At 52.6% G+C, this 21,823-nt stretch overlaps 2 protein-coding genes and 1 long non-coding RNA gene across 3 annotated transcripts in view; 1 reads left to right on the top strand and 2 right to left on the bottom strand.

Moving 5' to 3' along the window:
• Positions 1–268: 268 nt before the first annotated feature.
• Positions 269–10,632, top strand: CDCA8 (cell division cycle associated 8). Its single transcript, XM_029080973.2, has 10 exons — positions 269–432; positions 3,420–3,548; positions 4,210–4,250; positions 4,803–4,869; positions 5,162–5,229; positions 5,538–5,608; positions 6,260–6,355; positions 7,176–7,302; positions 8,571–8,657; positions 9,720–10,632. The coding sequence occupies exons 1-10, from the start codon at positions 333–335 to the stop codon at positions 9,762–9,764; spliced, it is 831 nt and encodes a 276-aa protein (XP_028936806.1). The 5' UTR covers positions 269–332; the 3' UTR covers positions 9,765–10,632.
• On the bottom strand, positions 3,900–6,315 carry LOC120638901. The gene is made up of 2 exons (XR_005660940.1): positions 6,231–6,315; positions 3,900–5,559 (listed from the first exon to the last, which is right to left on the bottom strand). It is a non-coding gene; the product is annotated as an uncharacterized LOC120638901 (long non-coding RNA).
• Positions 10,633–15,208: 4,576 nt separating the features above from the next.
• Positions 15,209–21,823, bottom strand: part of EPHA10 (EPH receptor A10) — a 39,414-nt gene continuing 32,799 nt past the window's right edge. Inside the window, exons 13-17 of the mRNA XM_029080280.1 lie at positions 21,487–21,690; positions 20,564–20,713; positions 19,794–19,987; positions 19,124–19,318; positions 15,209–18,177 (exon numbers count right to left, since the gene is read on the bottom strand). Of these exons, the coding sequence (XP_028936113.1) occupies positions 18,063–18,177; positions 19,124–19,318; positions 19,794–19,987; positions 20,564–20,713; positions 21,487–21,690 (858 nt within the window). The 3' untranslated portion in view covers positions 15,209–18,062. The remainder of the gene's footprint in view (positions 18,178–19,123; positions 19,319–19,793; positions 19,988–20,563; positions 20,714–21,486; positions 21,691–21,823) is intronic.

Below are 21,823 nucleotides of genomic sequence, written 5' to 3'. Positions count from 1 at the left end.
ACTGCGCATGCCCCAACCCAGCCGGCCCACACTGGCCGCCGGGAATTGTAGTCCTGCGCCCCGTAGCCCTGCGGCCATTGGTCGGGAGCCGCTCCCGGCCCCGCCTCCTCCCCGCGGGGATTGGCCGTCCGGGCGCGGCGGCCTGCGGCTATTGGTCGGGAGTCGCTCCCGGCCCCGCCCCCTACCCCCGGATTGGCTGCGGCGCGGCGGTTGAGTTTGAATCCGGAGGCGGCGGGAGCGGGGGCCATTTAACCCGCCGGCGGCGGTCCCGTTGACGCCCCTCACCTTGTGCGCTGCGCTCCGCTCCGCTCCCTTCCTTTCCTCTCCCCGCTATGGCCCCCGCCCGGAAGAAGGCCGCCCCCCGGCCCGGGAAGGCCGCTTCGGCGCGCAACGTGAAGCTCGCCGCCTTCCTCCAGGATTTCGACCGGGAAGGTAATCATCATCATCATCATCACCATCATCATCATTCATTCAATAGTATTTATTGAGCGCTTACTATGTGCAGAGCACTGTACTAAGCGCTTGGGATGAACAAGTCGGCAACAGATAGAGACAGTCCCTGCCGTTTGACGGGCTTACGGTCTAATCGGGGGAGACGGACGGACAAGAACAATGGCACTAAACAGCGTCGAGGGGAAGAACATCTCGTAAAAACAATGGCAACTAAATAGAATCGAGGCGATGTACAATTCATTAACAAAATAAATAGGGTAACGAAAATATATACAGTCGAGCGGACGGGTACGGTGCTGTGGGGATGGGAAGGGAGAGGTGGAGGAGCAGAGGGAAAAGGGGAAAATGAGGCTTTAGCTGCGGAGAGGTAAAGGGGGGATGGCAGAGGGAGTAGAGGGGGAAGAGGAGCTCATCATCCATCATCATCATACCATCATCATGACGGTATTTCTCCAGCCCTTACTAGGTGCCAAGCACTGTTCTAAGCGCTGGAGACGGATACAAGGTCATCAGAGGGTCCCCCGAGGGGCTCCCGCTCTTCATCCCCCCTTTTCCAGATGATGTTGGTATTTGTTGAGCGCTTACTATGTGCCGAGCACTGTTCTAAGCGCTGGGGGAGACACGAGGGAATCAGGTTGTCCCACGTGGGGCTCCCGGTCTCCATCCCCATTTTACAGGTGAGGGAACTGAGGCACCGAGAAGTGAAGTGACTTGCCCCACGTCACACAGCTGACAAATGGCCCAGCCGGGATTCGAACCCATGACCTCTGACTCCAAAGCCCGGGCTCTTTCCACTGAGCCGCGCTGCTTCTCCGAGTAACTGATATGAGATGATGAGTTACTCAGATGAGTAGCTGAGGCCCAGAGAAATGACTTGCCCAGGGTCACGCAGCCAAGTGGCGGAGGCGGGATCGTAATAATGATGGTATAATACCAATATTATTATGATTATTACAGGGTCATCAGGTCGTTCCAGGTGAGGCTCACAGTCTTCATCCCCATTTCACAGATGAGGGCACTGAGGCACAGAGAAGTGAAGTGTCTTGCCCACAGTCACACAGCCGACAGATGGCAGAGCGGGGATTCGAACCCATGACCTCTGGCTCCCAAGCCCGGCCTCTTTCCACTGAACCACGCTGCTTCTAATAATGATGCTGTTAAGCGCTTACAATGTGCCAAGCACTGTACTAAGCACTGGGTGTCGGGGGGGGGGGGGGGGGGGAGGAATACAAGGTGATCAGGTGGTCCCCTGTGGGGCTCCCAGTCTTCATCCCCCTTTTCCAGATGAGGTCGCTGAGGCCCAGAGAAGGGAATTGACTTACCCAAGGTCACGCAGCTGACAAGTGATGGCAGGATTAGAACCCACGACTGCTGACTCCCAAGCCCGGGCTCTTGCCACTGAGCCACCTTGCTTCTCTGTCCCGTCTCCTCTTCCGTCCGGCCTGTTTCCTCCTCCACGTAGGCAGTACGGGGGCCCTCGGTGGACGTCTGAGTCCAGCTCCTTCCTGGCTGGGTTTGGAAGGCTGCAACCCAGCAGGCTGAACGGACTCAGGGTGGTCACTCGTCTTCCTCTCCGCTGGTCTGTCCCCCGCCCGATGATAACGTTGGTATTAAGCGCTTACTATGCGCCGAGCACTGTTCTAAGCGCTGGGGGAGGTACAGGGTCATCAGGTTGTCCCGCGTGAGGCTCACAGTCTTCATCCCCCATTTTCCAGATGAGGTCCCTGAGGCACAGAGAAGTGAAGTGACTCGCCCACAGTCACCCAGCTGACAAGTGGCGGAGCTGGGATTCGAACCCATGACCTCCAGCTCCCAAGCCCGGCCTCTTTCCGCTGAGCCATGCTGCTTCTCAAGTGTTAACCTCTAGTGTTAACGGGGGGCTTATCTGGATATGTGTGTCCAGTCCAGGGGGTACTAAGACAGAATCTTAGCACCTTTTTAAGCCCAAGGACAAACTTTGCTCTAAACGTGTATACACACACATGCCCAAGCCTCCATTTTTTTAATATTTGTTAAGCGCTTTACTGTGTGCTAGGCACGGTACTCTGTGCTGGGGTAAATACAAGCTGATCAGGTTGGACACGGTCCGTGGCCCACGTGAGGTTCATGGTCTTCAATCCCATTTGAATGAGAAGCAGCGTGGCTCAGCGGTAAGAGCCCGGGCTTGGGAGTCAGAGGTCATGGGTTCGAATCCCAGCTCCGCCACTCGTCAGCTGTGTGACTGTGGGCGAGTCACTTGTCTGGGCCTCAGTTCCCTCATCTGTACAATGGGGATTAACGGTGAGCCTCACGTGGGACAACCTGATCGCCCTGTATCTACCCCGGCGCTTAGAACAGGGCTCTGCACATAGTAAGCACTTAAATACCAACATTATTATTTAGAGAAAAGTGAGGCCCGGAGAAGTTAAGCGACTGGTCCAAGATCACAGAGCAGACAAGTGGCGAAGCTCGGATGAGAACCCAGACTCTCCTGACTCCCAGGACCGTGCTCCGTCCACTAGGCCATGCCCCTTACTGTCCTTGCACCCCGTTATAATAATTTGGTATTTGTTACTTAGCACACAGCTGGTGCTTCTGGATGGCAGAATGTGGCTGGATTCTTCGGTGCCATTGGTGACTCCCGTTCTCGTGCCCTTTCCACTAGACCACGCTGCCTCTCTACCGAGTGGAACGGGTCAGGGAAATACCAGTGCTGGCATTTAAATCAGACGCTGGCTCTGCCCCCGTCAAGGCCCTCTTGAGCCGTCCCTGCAGCGTGGAGGTGAATTTCGGTCTCCTGATAAAAGAACCAGTGGACGTCTGAAGAGACGGGCGTAACCTCGATCTCGGATACCATGGGTTTAGCTTCTCCAAAATCCCAGCTAGTCAAAATGCCCTTGATTTCTCTTCAAGTTCTTTTAAAAAAAAAAAAACCCAGGAATGTGAGTTTGCTAACCTGCGTCTTGTTTTCGCCCCCGGTGTTCCAGTTGAAATCAGGTCCAGACAAATGGAATCAGAAGCCCAGAACCTTAGAAAGGAAGTGGAGGATCTATTCAACGTCGAGATCCTCCGTCTCCCCCAGACTCTGCGAGAGATGAACTGGCTCGATTACATGGGTGAGGTTTCCCGCCGCGTGGACGGATGGGCTCGGGACCTGAAAGATAGCCGGCCTTCCACATCCGGCGCCACCGGGTGCACGCGCACGGGTCGTCGGTTGTGGGAGGGTCTAGAAGGGAGCCGTCCTCTCTGCTCCATTTCACGTGGGTCTTTCGTCCAGGGCCAGTCCTGCTATTTACCTGTTTATCTGTCCACTTGTCCTTTTGCCTGTTCTCACACTTGGTATAAATATCAGTTTATGTCTGCCTTTCCCATTAGATCGACACCTTTGAGTTCTGTACATACCCTAAAGGCTTAGTACAATATTCTGTAGACTTCTAACAGGGTACAAAGCTTGGATTTTTTTTAACTTTTTTTTTTTTTAATGCTTCACCTCCAACCTACAGCTCTTTCTATTTGCAAGTCAGGAGAAAGCCTCCTTGCGGGCTTTAGACACTTCCCCTCTAGACTGCAAGCTCACTGTGGACAGGGAAGGGCCTACCAACTCTGTTCTATAGTACCCTCCCAAGCACTTAATATAGCGCTTCTCACGTAGTAAATAGCAGTGACCGATTTCAATTTTCTTGTGACTAAAATGAAAAACTCAAGAGCCTCCCAAATTTCCCTGATAGTACTTCTCTGTTAGTGAATATATGGTAACCGGAAACATTCTCTTTAAAGCTCTGGGAGGAAGCAAGCGGGCTCTGGAAGACGCAGCAACGGTAGGAGACTTTCGCGTAGAACTTTCTGAAAGGGAAAAGCAACTCGGCAGAAAATAAAAAACAGTCGGCATTCACATTATGCAATCAGAGCTAGCGAAAGCTAATCCACTCGCAGCTCCCCCTGAGACTATCCGTTTCGACACGGATAATCCATGGATTTTTAAACTCTCGCCGGCGGCCAAACTCCGTTCAGCACAGGGCCGCCTCTTCCCTCTATCGGAAAGATTGGCAGGGCTCAGTCGGGATAGGCGATACGAAATGGGGAGGGGGCTTTGGGTCTCAACAGGGGGTCAAACCTTCTAGCCACGAGGTGTCCGTGCCCAGCCCAGGGTGATAGACCCTGGAAACTGGCCTCAACTCCAATACTGGCTGTCGGATAAGTATCCCTCAGCCCGTGGTCTGCTAGAGCGATGGCTTCAAGGAACCGTACAAGGTGCCAGGTGGTGGAATTTTGTTGTTCTAGAATTTTAAGTGTTTTCCCTGTGGAAGTTTGTACTTCATTGATTCTCTTCACTGATGCATGAGGTGATTATCCTGACTGCTTGGTTTCAGGCTGAGCTGGACCTTTCTGAAATAAACAAGCTCACAGAGATTCAGACGCCCTTGAAACCCGTCAAAGGTCGGTAGTCCTTGACATCCCTAGCAGTGCCCGGCTGGGTTTGCCGCGGCCGGGAAAGCAGACCTTCTTAACCGGCTTGTGGATTTGCTCCTGCTCCATTAAACGGGGCGCCGTTCTGGAAACAATTGAATTTGGGTTCTTTAGCTCTTCGAGTATAGCCCCTCCCCATAGAACCTGTCCCCGGAAGGGGGAATGTTGAGTGAATAATAACCAACACAACTGACGGTCCCGTGGGAACCTTTTCTTTACATTTTCTCCAGTATGTATTTTTCCATTCAAACATTTTATGCAGCAAAGAAAACGGCTGAAGAAGTTGTCGTAATTAGCAAAGAACCAGAGCTTTATCCTCAAACCACCAAGGTAAGGAGTGGATCTCGAGGGCAGTGCCCTGTGCCTCCAACAGAAGGGGTGGGAGGTCTAATTTTCGAGAATACACTGCATACAGTAGACGCTCAATAAATACCATCGAGCGTGGACTGAAATAGACACGGGCTGGCAGTCGGTCTCGAGCAGATAGAGCTGACGAGCGGCCGGCTGGCACTGGGCAGCGTTCTGAGCGGTTTCATAAAAGGGATTTCTCCTCCAGAAGCGAGTCCTCTATCGTGCCCCCTCTCACCTTTTTTCCTTTGACAGGTTTCAAGTGTAATTTGTGCTCTGTTTGATTGTAGTCTCGTGCCAAAAAGTGTCCTCCTAAGAGGAAGAGAGCGCCTTCAGTAAGAACAAATAGCAGAACTAAAAGGTAATGGAAGTTCAGGCTATGGGAAGCCTTTTTCTTTGAGGATCTGTTCTGGTTATTTGAGGTGGGGAGTGAAATAAGGGAAAACTAGAGGGCAACAAGAGTAAAGATACGCTGCAGTTAACAAGAAGAAAAATTGAGGAGTCTAGGAAAGCAGCCGGTGGATTTGCTGTTGTTGGGGGGGCGGGGGTATTTGTTGGTGACTGCTAAGCACTTACTATGTGTCAAACACTGCTCTAAGGGCTGGGGCGGATGCAAGTTAATCGAGCCGGATATAGCCCCGTCCCCATCCATGGGGCTCACAGTCAAGTGGGAGGGAGAACAGGTATTGAATCCCCATTTTGCAGTTGAGGAAATCGAGGCCCAGAGAAGTTGAGTGACTTGCCCAAAGGCACACAGCAGGTACAGGCCAGGATTAGATCCCAGGTCCTCTGGCTCCCAAAACCCTGCTTCTTCCACTGGACCTTGCGCCATGCCGCTTCCGGTCGGGTCACAGCGATAAACTTTGGGTTTATCGTAGCCTCTCTCCTTCCCTCCCCACCCTCTTCTTTATGAAGCAAGTGGTCACTTCCTGTGCACGAATGGAAACGTTGGCCAGGTGTAAGGAAAGCAGGTCAAATCTCACCGCTCCCCTTGTTCCCACTGTCCACACAGGGCGGGCTCAAGTAATCTAATCACTCCGGCCACTGGCAGAAGCGACTCCTCCGTGTTGGGGATAACTCCGAGCTTCACGTCCCGCTTTGATTCCAGGTGAGCAACGGGAGACCTCAGTAGTGCCGGAGCGTTGAACGTTCCACTCTTCGGAGAGGAGGCGTTTGAAGAGGGCTCTGAGACTTTCTGAAAAAGTGGGAGGTGTGAATCGTGGCCGGCTCGGCCCCCGTTTGAGTCCTCAATCACCGCAACGTATCAGAGGGTCATTTTGCTTGCATCTCTAGGCCAAAGGGAGGGGACGGGATGCCCTTTGATGACAGCAGGGAATTGCGTTTATGTCCCGATTAGTCTTATACCAGCTCTAGTTGGTCTATATTCACTGGGTAGCTGTAGGTTTGTTTGCCCTGCCTACTCTCGAAAAACAAGCCCACGTTGAAGCGCCTGGTCGATCCCTGACTTCTCCCAAATCTTGAACCTCACTAAACTTTCAACTGATCCATCAATCGTATTTCCTGAGTGCTTACTGTGTGCAGAGCATTGTACTAAGCACTTGGGAGAGTACAATACAACAGAATCAGCCATGTTCCCTGCCCCTGACGAGCCCACATTCTAGAGCCGGGGAGCTCCTGACTTCCTCGACTTCAGTTTAAAAGAAAAGGCGTCCGATCCCTGAGCCGAAAATCACCCCGAACTCGCTTGCACAATTAGTGATAACAGCCTCTCCCCAGCAGAGTTACGTCTAGCAGGGTCCTGCTCAGAACTTAATAAATTCAGCATTCTGCTATGGTGTATTCCACCTGGTGATTATTATTATTTTTTTTTTAAACTAGCTCGAGACAGAGAATAGGGGGGATGGGAAGGGACATGGGGAAGTTTCTGGGAAGCTTCCCCAGCCCTCGAACCTCTCGTCCCTCTTTAGTATCTTCAAGACCCCAGGACTGCGGACTCCCGCCGCCAGAGAGAGGATCTACAACATCTCGGTCAACGGGAGCCCCCTGGCTGATCACAACGAGATCTTCCTCACCGTGCCCGTGGGAGGCGGGGAGGTAAGCGGGCAGGTGCCCCTGGTAGGGTAGTTTTACACCCCGAAGGCAGAAGGGAGATCTCCAACTCCCCGTGAATCCCATCTTGGCCGCAAGTAGAATGCTACTTCTCCCAGAGTTAAAGAAGGTTTAACTTTAAAAGCTCGGTCACCGTACAGGGACTGCTCTCTGGCAAAATTAGCCACCGGTTGTCAAGCTGTGCCCGTCTCTGGGATTAATTCGCCCATGTGGTTCAAATGTCAAAACCAGCGAGGGCCACAGTTTCTGACCTTTAGCCTAGACAGGCACGCTCGTTGCACTCCCCCCCCCCGCCCCCCCCAACCTTCCGGCTTCCCGCGGTCGGATGCTCAAACCCGCTCGCTCATCTCGGTACCTCCGAGAAGCCCGCAAAAAGGATTAGTCGGTAAAGCTCTTTTAGGCTGCACCCCGCTGATGTCAGCTTGGGCAAGACTAGCACTTCTGAGAGATGAGCAATCACGCAGAATTCCGAGCCCAGATAGAACCCCATCCCCGGAGCCTCTTCCCCGCTCCCCACTCTCTGGCCGCTGTGTGTCCTGAGCAAGCTTGGAGCATTGAGAGCCACAGAGTTGGGTTAACTATAACTGGGTAAGAGCGTCCGTGGCCCCAGCCGCCATCACGGTGCCGGGGTTCTCGGCGCCCACTGGCAGCAGAGACAGAGTGCGTTCTGATACCTGAGGGAGCTCGGATTGTGAGGAGCCCCCTCTCTACCATAATTTATCTCTGGGGTAGCATGTAGTCTCCCCCCAAGTACACGTGGACTGAGAAACAGGAAATCTCCCAATCTCCCAAATTGGAGCATTCTTTTCCCTGGGGAAAAGACAGGATTCCCCATCTTCCAACCCCTCACGGCACTAGTAATTCTTTACTGGTGCCCCAAAGGTTGGGGGGATGGGGAGTGCTCACTACCCTCCAGGCCTGGAAGTGCAAGGTCTATTAAGGAGTCACTTATCCGTACACGACCCCACCTGGAGCACTAACCAAGGGCAAGAGCCTCGGACCTGGGCTCCCACTGCACCTCCCTACCTGTCTTGCAGCCTTCTCTCCATCCCCCAGGTCCAGGTTTTGGTCACCACTGACCGCCCTGGGTTTCAGGAACCCTGGCCTGCTGGTATCCACGGGGGAACGCATCTACCAACACTGCTGTTTAATACTTTCCCAAGCGCTTAGTACAGTGCTCTACACACAGCACTCAGGAAATACCAGTGATTGATTGTAGCCTTGGGAAACTAATGCTTTCCTCCCCTGTGTAGAGTATGCGTCTGCTGGCCAGTGATTTGCAAAAAATGGATCTGGCACGTCTGGATCCAGAAGCTTTGGGAAACATCAAGAAGTTATCGGTAAGTTCCTTCTACCCCACTCCACTCTGACCTGTCTCTCACGGTGGCTGGCAGCGGTACCGTGTCTTTTGGTGTATTTTGGCCACAGTTGGCCCATAAGTGCTTAGTAAATACCATTTAAAAAAATAAAAGATTACCTCTTAACGAAAATGAAGCCTGGGGTGAGGAAGTGACTTATCCGAAGAACCGGGGCCCGTGACTCAGAGAACTGGGTTCTGATCCCGGCTCTGTGACTCCCCTGCTGTATGACTTTTGGCAAATCACTTAACATCTCCGTGCCTTGGTTTTCTCATTTGTAAAATAGGGATTCAGTGACTGTTCTACCTCCTTCTTAGAGTCCCTTGTGGGACAGAGACTGATCTGATTGCATTGTGTCTATCCCAGCGCTTAGTACAAGATTTAGCACCTAGTAAGCGCTTAATTATTGTCATTATTCCTAAGAAGAAGCCTGGCACTCAAGTACTATGGCGATGTAAACATAAAATAAGTATAAACATAAGATCTCCTAACTTCAGTTCAACATTCTGCCCATGGACAAGCAACTCAAGACTCATAAAAATAGGGCAGAAAAATAGTTGGCATCAGCAAGAGACACAAAGCTTAGGAAACCCAAACCTCTTCTTGCCAACAGAGTGCTTAAACTCCATTATTTTCTGCATATTTTTCTCCAGGATCATCTCCTGACTCACTTCCTGTAGCTTTCTTTTCACACAACTACAGCAAATCCAAACTGCTCCTTCAGTCTGCATGCCCACTATCCAATTCGTTTCCCAAGCACTTACTGTCGTCATATTCTCAGGGCCTCCTCAGTGCTCTGGGAAATGGTATTCCCACTTGTCGACAAGGAAACAAAGGTTGGAAAAGCCCCAATCCCCCAGAGAGCAGTGGGAATGGTAAAGTTTTGGGCCCTCTAAAATCTACCGCCCTAATCAAGGGCCTAATGGGTTGAAGCATAAATTCATCTACCTGAGGAACAAGTAGCAGGGGTGAGTTTATTAACCTTATTTCATCCAAAACAGCCAGCTTTACGTGACCACTGCTTCTCTTGTCTTCTCCTTTTAGACTCGACTTGCGCAAATCTGTACCAGTTTAAAGCCTCAAAAATGAAACTCCAGGATTCTTGGAGACCCTCAAGCCACTCAGCCATGGGATCTGCACTTCCACTCCCAAAGCAATCACCGTCTCTTGGTTTCTCCTCACTGGGCTTGTTTGCTGGGTGCGAAGTTCTGGTAACTTGTCAATCACTGGGAAGACCAAGTAAGCTCTCCCCGCTCACCTCCCATCATCCCCCATTCTTATCCCTCGTGCCGCCGAGGAAACGGTGAGAGTGGCGAACAGACTTTGGGCCGCAGCTTTGCATTCCCCACTGTTGATGAGCCAAGTTTTTTGGATTTAGCCCCAGTTTGTGTTTTATGTGGAAAGAGTATCCTCCCTGTCGGAGCTTTTTCCCACCCCCATCCCTTTCGAGGCAGCCGCCGTCCAGCCCTACAGCCCGAAGGCTCGAGGTTGCATCTCCCACTTCTATCCAGCCGTCTTCCCCTTCCCACACCTGCCCTGGGACCTGAAAGCTAGAGCCTTTTGCAGTCAGGTGTACCACATTCCCTTCCTTTCGTATACTCGTAGTATCCCCCGGTGAAGTCTTTGTGTTCCTGTAGACAGAGAGTACTGTGTCCCCAGAGGTCTTGCCCCGAGCCTCGTAAAATGGCCTTGTGGACTAAGGAAATGCTGAACTCTGAAGGGACGCTGACTATTAAAACGTTGCCCGGGGAGGTGGAGTAAATGTCCACATGCAGCTACTAGGGTTTCATTAACAGAGGGTTTAGCAGACCACAGTCTGCCTTGACAGAGTTGTCTTTGTTCTCTATATTTGTGCTTTATTACTTGAGCACTTTTGGAAACCTGATCCTGTACAGATTTGGATTTTATTGTTTGCTATCCTTTTTCCTAATTAAACAATGATTTTGTATATAGTTCAGTATTTGGTTATGTCATCCTCACTTAGGACACTTGCCTGGTCTCACTCCTGGTTCATGGCCAGCAAACTTCAAAAGCTTATTAGGGGGCACCTGGCACTCGATTGCTAATTCACTAATACATCCAGCTTAGCCATTGCTCTTACTGGGCAACTTCAGTAAGATAGGGACTGTCTCAATCAGTGGTATTTAATAAGCGCTTACTGTGTGCAGAGCACGGTCTAAGAGTTGGTAGACACATTCCTTGCCCACAGTGAGCTTTAAGTTTTGGGGGTGGGCAGGCATTAATAGAAATAAAATACATACATGATGATAAAAGTGCTGGGGGGAAGAGGAAGAGGTAAATAAAGGTCTCCTGCCTATGTATTCTCTCCCAGAGCTTAGCCTAGTGCTCTACACACAGAAAATGCTTAATTAACACAACTATGCTAAGTGACCATTACTGATGGAGGCAGGATTAAGACCCAGGCCCTTGTGCCTTTGAGGCCCACACTCTTTCCACTAGACCATGCTCATTATTGTCCTTATATACCGTCATGTATCTCAGCATACACCTGGCCCTTTCAGGGTGGCAGAATATGGCCGTATTCCCGAGTGCCATTGGTGGCTACCCCTCTCATGCTCTTTCCACTCGGCCACGCTGCCTCTATTGAAAGGAACAGGGCAGGGAAATTCCCATGCTGGCATTTAACTCATTAGCACCTTAAGCAAAAGCTCTAAATGAGCTACTAGTTGAAAATGAGCTTCAGCAATGCAGAGCTAAATGTCTGGCTTTGTTCCTTGTGAGGTGAAGAGATAAGGAGAGAAGGTGTGAGTGAGGGGATTCATTTACTCCTGATTACGATGAGCTTAAGGTGTCCTATTTGCGAAGGCCAACTGTGAAGCTCTTCCCAAAATGAAATGAAGGTACAGTAGGACGGGTTGAATCACTGTCCATGATTGTTATTTTTATTAACATCTGTCTACCCTCTAGACTCTAAGCTCATTGTGGGCAGGGAACATGGCCACCAGTTGCTTAGTCCCACTCCTGGAGGTGCTGGGGGCTACTGGGATGGGGTGGGGACTGGCTTGGGGCACCTTGACCCATAGCTTGCAGCTTAGGTGGGTGGTTGAGGGGACTGCAGGGCATTCTGAGTAAAAGGTTGGGGGGCCCAAGCTACTTGGGGGAAGGTGCTGTTTGGGGGGCTTGCAGGCAGTGACCCTGGGTTTGCACAGTCCATACAGAATATGTATAAATTGATATTCCCAAAGGATAGCGTAAAGCATAGGTGACGCACAAATCTGTAACCTTGGCATTGTCCTCGACTCATCTCTCTCATTCAACCCACATATGCAATCTGTCACTAAATCCTGCCGGTTCAACCTTCGCAACAATGCAAAAATCCATTCTTTCTTCTCCATCTGAACAGTTACCACGATAATCCAAGCACTCATCCTATCCAGCCTTGATTATTTTACCAGCCTCCTCGCTGACCGCCCTGCCTCTCCCCACCCCAGACCATACTTCATTCTGCTGCCCGGATCATTTTTCTACAAAAAAGTTCACTCCATCTTTCCGCACTCCTCAAGAACCTGCAGGGGTTGCCCATCCACTTCCGTATCAAACAGAAACTCCTTACCATCAGCTCGAAAGCACCTGGCCCTCTCCGATCTTACCTCGCTGTTCGACTACGACCCAGCCCACACGTCGTACTCCTCTAATGCCAAGCTTCTCACTGTACCTCCATCTCGCCGCAGACCTCTCACCCATGTCCTGCCTGTCGTGGAATACCCTCCCTTTTCATATCCAACAGTGACTCTCCCCCCTCTTCAAAGCCTTAGTGAAGGCACATCTCCAAGAGGTCTTCCTTAACTAAACCCTCATTTCCTCTACTCCTGTATTGCCCCTTGCTTACAGCTGAGCTGACCAATTCTCCCAGTTCCCAAAACTCCAAACCTCCCCAGTTTGAGCTTTATCCCCGGACCTCCATCAACCATTTGAAATCATTGTCTGCTGTTATAGTGTACTCTCCCAAGTGCTCAGTACAGTGCTTTGCCCACAGTAAGCAATCAATGATTGAATGAATTTGCTCCCCTGCCTCAGCCCCACAGCCCTTACGTACTTATCCGTAATTTATAGTAAAGTCTGTCTCCCTTTCTAAATGGTAACTTCACTGTGGGCAGAGAACAGGTCTGTCTCTGCTGTACAGTGTCTGCACACAGTAAGGGCTCAATAAATACCATTAAGCATAATGTAAATCTAAATAAGTCTATCTGGCTGCAGCTCCCACTAATCCATCTGGCTAGAATTTGGGTTGGGTTTACCTTACAGCTTTAGTAGGATGATTTCAAATGGTTGATGGAGGTCTGGGGATAAAGCTCAAACTGGGGAGGATTGGAATTTTTGGAACTAGGAAAATTGGTCAGCTCAGCTGTTTGCTTTTTATTAATCTGAGTTTAAATGGACTAAACAGGGCTAATCTCTCATATGCTCATTTTTCTAGTGTGGGGTGTGGCTAAAGGCTCTCACATAGTAAGCCTGGCCTATCCTTACCTGAGAAATAGCAGCTTTTTTCATTTCCATTTCTTGGCCTGAAATAATGTCATATATTATTATGAATGAAATTATTATGAATGAAATAATTCATTTTTTGGCTGAAATAATGTCTGGTTTCACCAAGCCTGGGAATGCAAAATGGAGGCATCAGCTCACCCATGGCTATTCAGCCTGCTAGCCCCAATTTATAGAGAAAAACCCACTGCTAATGCCCTGGCGTGGACTAGATGGATCCATCACCCCAGTGCTGTTGAAACTGTAGCACCCTATCGGCCCATGGCTGGGGAACAGAGGGATGTAGGGAGGTAAAGAGAAGTGCAGGGGTGGTGAGGAACCTTTTTTGAAGCCCACCACCACCCTGCCCTGCCTCCCAGGACCAGCGAATGCTTTCAAACCTCTTCCCCAGTCTGTGGGTCTCGGCTCTGCTGCTGCCGGGCGGGAGGATGGTTGGTCAGGGTTAGTGCTTTCTTAGGAACAGCTGTGTGACCCCCGAGGCCTGGACAGCTGCTCCATCTCCACGATCCACAGACGGCAGTGATGCCGACTCCCTTCAGTTGGAGGCCAGACCTCTTCGGCCACTGGACTCACAGCGGCTGAGCACAGGGTAATAATAATAATAAACATAATTCTGGTATCTGTTAAGAGCTTACTATGTGCCAAACACTATACTAAGCCCTGGGGCGGATATAAGCAAACTGGGTTGGACATATTCCCTGTCCCAGTTGGGACTAACAGCTTCAATCCCCATTTTACAGTGAGGGAACTGAGGCCCAGAGAAGTGAAGTGAATTTCCCAAGGTCACCTAACAGACAAGTGGCGAAGCTGGGATTAGAACCCATGACCTTCTGATTCCCAGGACCGTGGCTCTATCCGCTAAACCATGGGGTTTCTCTCCCTCCCCATCCCCGGGATCCACCCAGAGGAGGGAGAGGGGATCTGGGCTGCTGCGGGTGGAGGAGTTACTGTCCAGCCCTTCCCCCCACCCAGGCCAGGGGGTCCAGGGGAGACAATCCAGCGGTTGTTTCGGCATCCACCAACCAGGCCCGCTCGCCTCGTGGCCAGCCCGTGACCTGGACAAGGGGGGCGGGGGCAGGCTGGGCCCAGGTCGGGGAGTGGCTGCTTTCCTCCTCTACTTCACCCCCCTGCCCCAGAGCGTTGCACTGGGCTAGAAGGGGTGGGAATGGGCGGAGACCCCAGGCTGGTACCTGTCCAAATAGCTCCATTATTTACCAATACTGGCCTCAGTCGTGCACCCCATCTCCCGCAACAGATGTGGACATTCGGACCTGGGTGGAGTTCTGTACCGGGTTCGAGGGACAGAAGGACTCCTTAGGGAACTGTGCGAAAAAATCCCCCGATCCCTCTGCGTGGAGCCCTACGATTAGCCTGCAGTGTGCACTCACCCACCCATTTCTAAACAGCTCGGACCCCTAACCGTCCCCCGGGCGGCCCAAACATCTACACATTCAGCTTCTCCCCATTCTACCCCTTTCCCACCTTGCATTTTAGCATGCCCCTAAAGTAGAAACTCTGCACGCTCAGCTTCTCCCCATTCTCCTCTTTGCATTCTAGCGCTCCCCTAAAGTAGAAATTCCGGCCCGGGTAGAGAGGGGGAACAGCAGCTTGGCTTAGTGGAAAGAGCAAGGACTTGGGAGTCAGAGGTCATGGGTTCAAATGCCAACTCCATCACTTGCCCGCTGTGTGACCTTGGGCAAGTCACTTCACTTCTCTCTGCCTCAGATACCCCATCTGTAAAAGGGGGATTAAGAATGTGACCCCAACGAGGGGCAACCTGATTATCTTGTATCTACCCCAGCGCTTAGAACAGAGCTTGGCACGTAGTAAGCGCTTAACATAAGCCATCGCTATTGTTATTATTATTCAGCCTGCTGTTTAGTAAAGCTTTCACGTGGTGCCCGGAGCTGCTAATTGAAGGGTAATTACCGCGTGTGGAAATTAACTGGGGCTCGTCCCGCCCCCTGTTAGCTCCCAAACTTCTGCAGCCGGTGCGAAGAGGTGGGGAGGCAGAGAGAGGCCTAACCTCGACTGTCCCGAACGCATCTTTATTATCGCAACCTGCAAACGAGATCTGACAAATACAGACAAAAAAAAAAAAATCCCTCCAAAATGATTGCCAGATTATTTTCCCAAACCCCTTTGGCTCTTATGAGATCGATTCCACCAGTGAATTTGGGAGAAGTGGGAGGGAGAGGAAGGCGCACCCCCGGGGGGTTCCGGGCCTCCGGTGCCACACTCTCGCAAACAACTTATAAAAATAGATTTGTACAATCTGTATAGAACCGTTCCCGAGTGAGTATTTACAGTATAGAACATGGAGCGGGGATGGAAGGGGGTGATTATTAAAAAGTCAGCGAGCCAACCCGATTCCAGCAAAAACTCGGCCCAGCCAGTCACAAAGATAACTCACTTCCTGGATTTCTGGAGGCCTTCCTCGGGATCCTCCTGTCTGTACAGCTGGAAGATGGAGGAGAGCGGAGGTCACCCCAGGCTCTGTTAGACCCATCTGGACTGTTGGGCTGGGGGAGGCAGGGTTAAATTCCCTGCCGAGAGAGTCGAATGACTGCCAGTAGTGTTCCTGTAGCCACATAGCTCAAGCCTCAGTCCTTCTGCTGTATCCTCAGGGAAAGTCGACCCCCCAGGCTCTTGCTTCTTTGCCTGACCCCTTTCCATTTCCCCCTCCCTCTTGCGTCTTTCCAGTGGATTCTGCTACAAGGCCGAGAGTCAGAGTCCAAGCCTCTTCCCGAGCCAGAGCTCAATCTTTTACCTGGGAGGTTACGGGGGGAGGGGGGTCATCCAAAAAGGCCCGGCCCTGCCCATCCCAGATGTCCCATCTCCCCCCGATCCCCTCCAGAGAGAAGACACAAGTAGGACAAGTAGGAGGGGAAATGGAAGGTGGGGAAAACTTTACTGGGGAGGCAGAGGTGGAGAGGTGAAGGGGGTGGAGATTCTGCAACACCTTTCCCCTCTCCTCTTCTGTCCTCCATGAACTTTCCGGCCCTAGATACTCTCTCTACACGATGCCCTTCTCCCCACTCCCATCTCTTTTCCCACCTAGTGAAAATCTCCCTTCTCATCGGTGTAAGGTCCTTGGCTTTTCACATGAGTTTGTACTGTGCATAGAATGGACCCTGGCTGTCCAGCTCAGCCGGGCCTGTGTGGGGTGTGGGCGTGTGTGAGTGTGTGTGTTGGGGGGGTGTCTCGGATGACTCCCCCAAAAGCCACACCCTCTAGATTTCCCCCTCACCTGTGGGGTGATGGCAGGAAGGGCCAGACCCTCGAACTCAATGGACTGACCGGTCTCCCTTTTGAGGCCGGTAGCCCCCGTCAGATCTCCCTCCTGGCATCTCCGTGTTCACCCCAGGGACTCTCTAATGCCAGGAGAGGTGAGGGGATGAGGAGGAAGCTAGACGAGACATCGAGTTTATAAAAGGAATAAAAAATATAGACCCTGTTGATGCCCTCAAGTGCCTAGGGAAGGAGCGACGAGGTTACAGTGGTCCTCATTCCTAAGGTTAGGTTTAGAGTTGGGAATGGAGGTGAAACTAGCACTGGAATAGCTGGAATGGGGGGGGGGGGTGAAACTAGCACTGGAACAGGTGGTATGGGGGAGGACCAAACAAGGGAGAAGGGATTGAGACTACACAGGAAGGAGGGAAGTTAGACACCAGAAATAACTTCCTGCCATTGAAGGATGGGAAACAAGGGTTTAGACAGACTGAGGTTTCTGTCCTTAGAGAGACCTTCAGATTTGTCCAACCTGGGAGAGGGGCATGCATGACACAGGAGGATGGATGAGAAGACCTCAGAGTCATTTGGGTTGTAAATTAATCTTTTTTGGACAATTCCTTTCCACCCACCTCAAGCCTGGAGCAGCAAGAGGTGCTTAGGTCCAGGGAGAGTCTCTGAGGCTCTTTCCCCTCTGACCCCCCCAGGGTTCAGCACAGGTTCCTCGGAGACCGGAACTCCGGAGCCGGGGATGGTGTGGGGGGTGGGGCATGGGTAAGTTAGAGTCTGCGGGCCCCCATCCCTGTTTCACTCACCTTCCTCGGAAGACCATGGATAAGGGAGAAAGCACCTCCCAGAGAGTCCTGGGGATGGTCAGGGGTCTCCAGGCACCAGGAAAATTGGGGTGGGGATGGAATAGTGAGGGAAGGTCTACAGAGCGGGGAGAAGACAGGAAGGGCAGGAAACGGGGCAAAAAGGAAGGGGTTGCCCTCCCACCCTGCCCTGTGACTTTCCAGATCCCCTTAGGGGAGCTCAGAGTTTGGTAGAGGGAGGGAATCTAGCTCAGAATCTCCCCGTCTGTCTTGTCCTCTGCATCTCCTCCCCTGGCAGGCTCATTTTTCCTCTCCCTCCTGAGCCATCTATGTCAGCCCACGGGCCACAGAGGGGAAGAGGACAGACCTTGGGAGAGGAAATCTGCCCACGGGCAGGGCCGCAGCAGCGGCCGAAGCCGGAAGGGCAGAAGCCATCAGGAGGGGCTCACGGGGTAAAGGAGGAACAGTGGTCTGTGGGAGGCAGTGAGACGGATTTACACCCTGTAACGAATTGAGGCCACTTGGGCCTCAGCAACCTCCAGGTTAGTCCAAAGAGAGAGTCCACCCTGTGTGACCAAAGGACGTGAGGGGAAGAGGGGAAGAAGAGGTCCAGCGGGCCGCCGGTAACGTCGGGCCCTTGGTCATAATCAACCTTGACCGGCGGTGGGGAGGGGACGGTCAAACCCGGCTGCCCAAGCAAAGGAGCAGAGAGGAATCTGGTCTGCTCCAAGTTCTCCGTCACCGTCGGGAAGGCCACGGTCTGGGGTCAGGTGCGGCCGCGGGGCTCCTGGTGACGAGGGGGGCGGGGGTCTGGCAGGACTGTCTATCCTGGGGAGACTCACACCTGCACCCCCCGACCATGCAGGTGCATCATCTGGGTCCGCAGAGCCTGGATCCCCGCCAGCAGTTGTCGCTGATGCTCCATGGTGGTGATGCCCAGGTTGGCCACGTCCCTGTGGACACAAGCAACAGTTCAGGGCCGCTGGGGGAGTGGGACGGGAGTGGTTATAAAGGGAAGTCCAGACGCTTTGCCTCCTCTTCCCTCTCTGCCGTCTCTCTCCCAACTCTGTTGTACCGCACTCCCTCAAGCGCTTAGTACAACGTTCCGCACTCACAGTGCTCAGTAAATAACACTGACTCGTTGCTATCATTCTCACTGTGGGCAGGGAATGTGCCTACCAACTCTGTTGTCCTGGACTCTCCCAAGCACTTAGTACAGTGCTCTGCACATAGTAAGAACTCAACCAATACCACCGATATCATTTTTCCGAGCCCTGCTGCGGTTCTTCCCTTCAGCCAAGCAAAACCCAGCACTGCCCCACCTCCGAGTCTCTCACCGTTTTCCCGAGTCCTCCCTGCTGTTGCCCTCGCCTTTGAAAACCTTTTAAACACAACTCCTCCAGGAAGCCCTCCCAGAGAGATCCCTCATGACCAGCCCTGCCCAAGCCCTTTCATCACGCTAAGATGGCTCTTCCAGCTTCTTTGTGAGTCAGCCTTTTGAATTTATTGAGTGCTGACTGTGCAGAGCACTCCACTAAGCACTCGGGAGAGTACAGTATAATAATGGGATACATTCCCTGCCCACGATGAGTTTACAGTCTAGAGTCTATCTCTGGTCTTCATCTGAATCAGTGCCATTTTCTGCCCCTTCCCCGGGCTCTGCGTCTATATTTCTATCTCCTGATGTCCTCGTTAGATCGCCAGCTTCTCGAGAGTGGAGTGATCTCCTCTCCCGACCCTCTCCTCAGTGCCCAGTTTGGGCATCAGTAGGTGCTCAGAACGGATTCGGGGGCTGGCCCTCACCAGTTCCTCTTTCAGGCAGGCTAGATCCCTCCCTCGGGAACCCCAAGTCCACCCCAACCCCGGGGGTCGTGGATCCGGAGTAGGGCGGTCACTCACTGGATGGTGAGGCGGGCCACAAACTCCAAGGAGCGGTAACCAGCTGCTGCAAAGTTGTCCTTGTATCGTTCAAGCTCGATGGCCTCCAGCCACTCGCCCACAGAGCTGAAGCAGGGGAAGGCCGAGAAGGGGTGGTCGGCCAGAGAGAGAGAGGGGCCGGGCACCCTCGGGGCAGGAGAGCCGGGTGCATGGGGCCTGACGTACGAGAGACAGAGAGAAGGAAGGAAGAAGGGAAGGAGGGAGAGAGAAGATGGAGGGAGAGGGTAGGTCAAGTGAGCCCCAGATGAGGCAGGGAATGACAGACAGCTCCCTGGAGGTTTCAAGGTCTGAGGAGTTTAGGACACCAACTTCCAGCTAGAGGAAAGTGAAGTGATGGATGCAGAACCCAGGGAGGTGGGCGAGCACCGGGGCCCAGTGGAAGGAGCGTGGGACCAGGAACCAAGGAACCCGGGTTCTAATCCCAAATCTACCACTGGGCTGCTGTGTGACCCTGAGCAAGTTGCTTAAGCTCTCTGGGTATCCGTTTCTTCACCGGTAAAATGGAGATCTCTCTTCTCCCTCCTTCGGGGCTGCGCGCCATGTGGGAGGGGAACTCTACTCTGCTATCTATCCCAGAGCTTAACACGTAGTCCACCCTAATTAAGACGACGAACGAAGCGGAGAGCCGTACCTGGGACAGGGGGCGGCGTTGCTCGTTGGGGGATCCGGGATCTTCGCCATCTTGCTCAGGAGAGCGTAGATCTGCAAGAACTTGGGCCGCTCGTTGGGATCCCGTTGCCAACAGTCCAACATGAGCTGGTGCAGGGGGCCGGGGCAGGTCCTGGGGGCCGGGAGCCGGAACCCGTCTTCGATGGCCTTGACCACCTGGGCTCAACCAGAATGGGAGAGATGGAGTTGTCCACTGGAGCCCCTCACCCTCAATCATATTTACTGAGCACTTACTGTGTGCAGAGCACTGTACTAAGAGCTTGGGAGAGGACAATATAACAACAGACACATTCCCTGCTCACAACGAGTTTACAGTCTAGAAGGTCTCTGAGGATCAGACACCCCTCTGCCCCTCAGCCCCACCCCCAGCCCCTGGCTAATGTGAGACAAGAGCTGTGTCTGACCCAATTATCTTGAATTTACCTAACGCTTAGTACAGTACTTGGCATATAGTGCTTAATAAATGTCACTATTATCATTATTGTTGCTATTGTCATCACCAGAGCCCCAGTAGCTGCGAGTTTGAATTCCACGTTCTGTGTAACTCAGGGAGAGCCCCACCCCATCATCCCGGCTTCAGTTTCCAGGTTTGTGAAAGGGGGATTCCAGCCCAGAGAAGCAAATGACAATGACAACATCCCAGTCTTATAGAAAGCCCGGGGCAGTAGCCCGGCTGGTAGCTGTTTGACCTTTACCTCCAAAGTTAGAGTAAAAATACAGGGGGAGACTCACATCCTGGCTGGACATGTCCCAGTATGGCCGCTCGCCAAACGACATCACTTCCCACATAACGACGCCAAAGCTCCAGACGTCACTGGCCGAGCTGAAGTGGCCAAGCTGGACCGCCTCGGGGGCCGCCCACAGTGCTGGGCTCCGCCCACTCTGGGGGGGGCGGGGGGGTGAGAGGTTTGGGGAGAGAAATCAGAGAATTAGGGAACAGAAGGTGAGAAGCAGCATGACCTACTGGATGGAGTACGGGTCTGGGAGTCAGAAGGTCCTGGGTTCTAATCCTGATCCCCCCATAATAATAATAATGGAATTTAAGTCCTCACTACGTGCCGGGCACTATATTAAGCGCTGGAGTGGATACCAGCAAATCAGGTTGGACCCAATCCCTGTCCCACGTGGGGCCCAGAGTCTCAATCCTCGTTTTACAGATGAGATAACTGAGGCCCAGAGATGTGAAGTGACTTGCCCAAGGTCACACGGCGGACACGGGGTGGAGCCAGTATTAGAACCCATGACATTCTGACTCCCAGGTCCGGACTCTAGCCACTACGCCACGCTGCTTCTCAGTGACTCAACCTCTCTGTGCCTTGGTTCCCTCATCAAAATGGGAATTAACCACCGTGAGCCCCATGTGGGACATGGACTGTGTCCAACCTGATTAGCTTGTCTCTACCCCAGCACTTAGTACAGTGCCTGGTACGTGGTAAGCGCCTAACAAATACCTTTAAAAAGAAAACAAAACGCCCCCCCCCCCCCCCTTCTCCATCTTGTCTCCCTCCACTACCAGTCTCGGCCAAATTCTGAGGCTGGGAGCACCGGGGCAATTTGGACCCAAGACCAATATAAGTCACGAAGGTGGAAATTCAAAGCAAAGCAATACACCTAGAGCGAGCAGCGATGGGGAGAGGAGGCTTTGGCCTGCTCACCAGGGTGCTAAAGACGGTCTCTGCCTTGTCGTCCACGTTCCGCCGGAAGCCCGAGATCTTGCAGACGAGGCTGTGGCTGACGAGGACGCAGCGGGCGGCCAGGCTGCGGTGCACGTAGCCCATCTCCGACAGGTACTGCATCCCCGAAGCCACTCCCGGGAGCAACCCCATGAGTTCTCCGGAGCTCAGCTGCCCCTCGTGCTTCTGCAGGAGAGAAGAAGATGTGGGGTGGCCCCCGCCCCAAGATGCTCAATAGCGAGACTTGCAGGTTCCCGTCCCACTCTGTCCGGGAATCTGAGAACGTCACTTTGGCCTCGCTGTGCTGGGTCGGGGAAGT

This window comes from Ornithorhynchus anatinus, chromosome 16 (genome assembly GCF_004115215.2).
Source record: "Ornithorhynchus anatinus isolate Pmale09 chromosome 16, mOrnAna1.pri.v4, whole genome shotgun sequence".
Lineage (NCBI taxonomy): Eukaryota > Metazoa > Chordata > Mammalia > Monotremata > Ornithorhynchidae > Ornithorhynchus > Ornithorhynchus anatinus.
Note: the sequence above shows the minus strand (reverse complement) of the source record. Positions and strands in the feature narration are given on the sequence as shown.

Coding starts and splice junctions, on each gene's coding strand:
- CDCA8 (XM_029080973.2), top strand. CDS start 333: ATGGCCCCCGCCCGGAAGAAGGCCGCCCCCCGGCCCGGGAAGGCCGCT. Junction 4,251..4,802: donor CTCTGGAAGACGCAGCAACG/GTAGGAGACTTT, acceptor GCTTGGTTTCAG/GCTGAGCTGGACCTTTCTGA. Junction 5,230..5,537: donor TTTATCCTCAAACCACCAAG/GTAAGGAGTGGA, acceptor GTTTGATTGTAG/TCTCGTGCCAAAAAGTGTCC.